The following is a 5,001-nucleotide window of genomic DNA, read 5'->3' on the forward strand; positions in this document are numbered from 1 at the left end:
GGTCACTTGGTATAAAGAGCATCAGAGCAAGGGAAAACTACATCAGCAGGTGTCACTGCAGGCTCCAAAACCAGTGTAAATTTCCAAGGAAGATTGCAATTAAAACCTTTTTTATGTTAGACATGCATTAGGTCTTGTTCTTCTCATAGGCAGCAAGAATGAGTGGAAATTAATCTGCCGTAATTTAGTACTTTCAATAGCATTAACATTTTCCATGTGCAGGACCTGTTTGCACTGGGCATGTAAACGGAACCATGCTCTGGTGGTGGCTTACCTGCTGCACGCTGGCGCTGACAAGGAGATCCTCACGAAGAAAGGAGAAAGGCCGGCCCAGTTAACATCAAAGAGAGAGATCAGGAAGATGTTGGGAGGTAAACCTATTGGCTATGCGATATGATCGTCAGAGATAGTAGTAAAAGGCCATTTAAAGCATGGATATTCCGATTATTTTGTACGTGGAGATACTGTGTTTGGATTTTAGTAATAACTATGACTTGATTTCTGGAGTGTTTACTTGGTAAGAAATCAAAGTTTAAGAAAAGCAGATTACCAACAAATTCCACATCCAGCTAGCCAAACTTTTTTCCTAAACTCTGAAAAATTAGAAAAACTGTATTTTGAAAAATGCCATGATTAAACCAGTGACAGATAGATAAAGCTTCCTATTTTTAAAAGGGCAAGAGGAGAAAAATCTCTCAAATTTCTATGAAGCCCTCATATGAGCAACATCTGTATTTTCCCAACATTCTATGGAGCTTAGGTACTGTGTGGAATAAATTGAAAATTAGCAGCCCAGATAAACAGCTCATTAGAGGACATTGGTAGAGCACTTTTATCATGTTCTGTAACTGTTGGAGCGGAGTAGGCTTTGCTGCTAGAGGTAATAAGTAATTTGAAATGTGGTCGATTAACAACCTCTTTCCTCCCTTTTGTATTCCCTTGTCTGTTTTTGTTTTCATTTTTGTCTCCCAGCTGTTGAATTGGTAATGTTTCAGCTCTCCCAGCACTGCATGTTCTTTTCTCCTTATGCCCTGCCTTCATATCGAACAACGTATTACCCTTTGTTTTTTATTGCCTTATACATTATGAAGACGATAGCATTATACCACCAGAGACCACGTTACAACGTGCTGGCTATGGATTAAAACAAAACCAAAACAAAAGTACTGCAGCGCTCAGAAGGCAATAGCAACCCCAGAATTACTGGAATCAGACTCTGCTTTTGTGTTTACTGTATTGCAACTCCTGAGCACGGTTCTGTTTACTGTAGAAAAAAGGCATAGTGCTTCTTGAATCATCTTGTATCCTGTGATGCTTTTAACCCTCTGCTCCCTCCCCCTAAAAAAGAGCAAAAATTAAAAAACAAAAAGAAAGAAACCCCACAGGGCAATGGCAATACCTCTTTTTTCCCCCGCTCAAATCAATCTTGGAGAACATTGTTTTGTTTGTTTTACAGTGGAAGATGATGAACTCCAAGACTTAAAGAAGGATTCTGATCTGCCAATCATCCCTAATTACCTGGCTAATCCACCTTTCCCCTATGTTTATAACACCATTCCCTCTGTGAATGGCAGTATCTCACACTTGGAGTCGCAAGACACCAATTCTTCTTCCTTACCCGATGTGGAGGCTTGCACACATGCACCATCACAGTGTGGGAATGCTGCTCCCGAGGCAGCCGATAACGGAGGCATGCCGTCGCTGCCCAGAGGGTGTACTGTACCCCCGCACTCAAAACCTGTCCTTCAGAGAGCTCCAGTGTACCAGGGATCTGTGTCTTGGAGCAGAAGTCCCCCTTCGCCAGCTGGATCGAATCAGTCTGCACCTCAGCAAGAGAACGGCTCCAGTATGGGGCCTGTGCCAGCATTTCAGCCGGTTTTCTTCACAGGAGCTTTTCCACTTAATATGCAAGGTAACGGTAAAAATCTCTTCTCACTTTGTCTTGGAACTTCTGTCATCTTGGACAGTGAAAACAGACTGATCAGGGTTACGTGTATTCACAGCACTTGGTGAGATTTTCCAGGTTCCCATGCTTAGGCATTCGGGAAACATTTGAAGGGGAATAAAGAAGCAGATATCTGTTTCTGCTGGAGCTGTTATTAAAATATTGATGAAAATATTTTCTATTTGTTTCAAATGCTATAAAAGCATACAGACACCAGGGTAATCTAATTCTCTAAATAGCATATTCCAAGCTTCAAATAAAGAACGTGAGTACGCAGCCAGTGAGGTCAAGAGAGAACCTCACATGGCTCAATCTGCAGACCTGCGTCTTGAGGTGAACTATTACACAATCTGCCATTTCTGCAGGTAAATATTGTCTGCCCAAAGAGGGAAAGCTGGAGTTTCAGTTTCAGCTCAGAATTTAATTCTTGACAGAAAAGGGGTTCTGATGCCATGAATTAGGAATGAGAAGGTAACTGGTGACCAAAAGAATCAAGAAATGATAAAAGCAATCTTGGATCGCTCAGGAAATTGATAACTAGTATAATCTTTTAAGTTAGCTTAAGTCCAGTAAGATGAGTATTCACGCAAAAGTTCATACATGCATACAGACCCACTGTATTAGATTTGTAATGATTTTTTCATACAGGCTGGTGAAAGTCAGTCTAATGAAAATTGTGTCCAAAACAAGTCCAGTTGTTTGCTTTCTGAGGATTATTGTGGTTGCAAATGATACAAACAAGGTTAATAGAACATAGAAATATTTGGAAGTTAGTATAGAAATATCTTTTCCCATTCCTTTATACATCTGCCTATTAATGTACCTTTTTATTTCTAATAGAACTGGTGCTTAAAGTTAGAATACAAAACCCTAATCTTAGAGAAAATGACTTCATTGAAATTGAACTGGACAGACAAGAACTGACCTATAAAGAACTGCTCCGAGTGAGTTGCTGTGAGCTGGGTGTTAACCCTGAGCACGTACAGAAGATCAGAAAATTACCAAATACAATGTTAAGAAAGGTAAGAACTCTATAATTTTGAAGTGCAGTTACTTACCAAAAATATTTTTAGGTTTCTATTGAAAAGGAATAATTTGTTGGTCACCTGCATAAGCCCATGTTGCAAAAAAAACCAAACCAAACCGAAAAACCTCCCTTCAACTTCCAGCACTCAGCAGTTGTCCGTTTTGTGTTTTTTAGTAAAAAGATTCTCAAGTTTCTTGATCATTTCCTTTCGTCAACATTTGGTGTTGAGCCTAACTAATACCTGATTTCTCTACTACATTCTTCAATTTAGTTCCATACCACACCACTGTGATCTGTCGTCAGCATTTAAAAGGCCTGCAGTACTCAACTGAGTTTTGCGAGCTCAGTGAGGACTGTATGCAGTCCTTTCAAAAAACAGGTGTTTCGGAATTGCTCCGAGTGCAGATCTCTGAATGTAACCATCTTTTCACGTCAGTGACATTTACTGGTGCAGGAAACAGAAAGTGGACCTGCTGACCTGTTTTACTGAGTCACCGTTGACCTTTCTTTCACTCTCAAACCCCTCTAGAGCATTGTTGGTGTCAGTCACGGAGCTAATCTGATTAGTACGAGATTAATAGCCTTCATTGTACTGCATCTTCACAGACTTTAAGAGGACTTACTAGTTAGTCAAGGAGTGGGGAAAAAAAGACATAAGTAATTCTGTCACTTGTGGACTTAGGCTGCTGTTGAAAGGACTCCTTTTATTTCCAGGTCCAATTACTGCAGGCTCTCTGGGTAGGACTGCAGGACACTTCTTGTTCCTTGAGGTGACACAAAACTAATTCTCTTTAATGCTGTCTGGCAGCAGAGTGCTGCTGCAGAGGGGATCAGCGCTGAAGCCTGTGGGAGGGCATCTTCCATTGCTCTCCAAAGACCCTGCCTCAGCCAGCGCTATGGTGGTGCTGGGGGGCCGCTCCGCAGGGGGCTGCATACGGGACCTTGCGTGGAGGCAAGAATCAATTTGTGAGCTTCTAAGATTACCAAGGGGGAAAAAAAAAAAGAGGAGTTGGGGGTGACATGCAGATGATCCTTACAAGCATAATTCCACTAATCACTTGCACTCTCCACAAGTATTGCATTCCTTCTAAAAATAGACTCAAGTGAGTAGCTGAATAGGATCCCAGAACAAATACAAGATGCAACGAGATGTCTGCTTTCCAGTTTACTGTAAAGAACTGTCATATTTATGGATAAATACATTCCTTGTATTAGTGTGAGTGTATTATTTGAACTTACCTCTGCAAAATTTAACACATGGTTCATCACCTAACAACTTGTTGTATTTATTTAAAGGACAAAGATGTTGCAAGGCTACAGGATTTCCAAGAACTGGAGCTTGTTCTAACAGTAAGCGACAAAAACTTACTTTTCAGAGTCCCAGCACCTTCTGAACAGAGTGGTTATAACAAGAAGGCATCAGAACTGACATATTAATTGTTTAAAGGATAAAACAAAAGATTTGTATCTATCTCATTTAAAATTACATTTGAAATACAGTATCTTTAAGGGCTAATGATGTTTAAAAAAAAATCTATTTTGTTAACCTTGAAATAAACGAAAGTTGTTATGCACAGTTACAACCTCTAGTTAATCTAAGAGTAATGAGTCTGATAGGAAAGTAGCTTAATGCAAAGGAAGTATTGGTAAAACTATCTATTAATGCAACACTTTTCCGTACAGAAATCTTGAAATACTGTAGAGTTAGCAGCTCTCAGGGAAAGGCTTACCTTAAACTCTTCTAATAATTTGTTTGCTATAAAATAGCAGAGGTACTCAAGCTAAAGAACCCGCCATGAAACCCATTTAATATTTGTACTGAGTGCATTACCATTAATGTTCACTTTTTAGATCATGTATTTTAAGTCGTATCTCATTTAGAAGGAAAAAAACAGAAGGGTTTAAATCTGTGGAAAAAGCACAAAACTATGTCTAGTTTAAATACTACCAAGTGACTTATTACCTGTGTTTCCTTAATCCCTGTTTACACTTTTCCCTATTTCTCAGGTTGAAAACAAAAAGTGATAGT

General features: G+C 39.6%; 1 protein-coding gene across 1 annotated transcript; it reads left to right on the top strand.

Moving 5' to 3' along the window:
- Window positions 1-222: 222 nt before the first annotated feature.
- Window positions 223-4,546, top strand: LOC104618490 (ankyrin repeat domain-containing protein 40-like; the record flags this gene model as incomplete). The annotated part of the gene is made up of 4 exons (XM_010284100.1): window positions 223-371; window positions 1,457-1,912; window positions 2,786-2,967; window positions 4,269-4,546. Coding segments are annotated over 4 exons (928 nt in total), but the record flags the coding sequence as incomplete, so codon positions are not given.
- Window positions 4,547-5,001: the final 455 nt, after the last annotated feature.

The sequence above is a fragment of the Phaethon lepturus genome, unplaced genomic scaffold (genome assembly GCF_000687285.1).
Source record: "Phaethon lepturus isolate BGI_N335 unplaced genomic scaffold, ASM68728v1 scaffold18563, whole genome shotgun sequence".
Lineage (NCBI taxonomy): Eukaryota > Metazoa > Chordata > Aves > Phaethontiformes > Phaethontidae > Phaethon > Phaethon lepturus.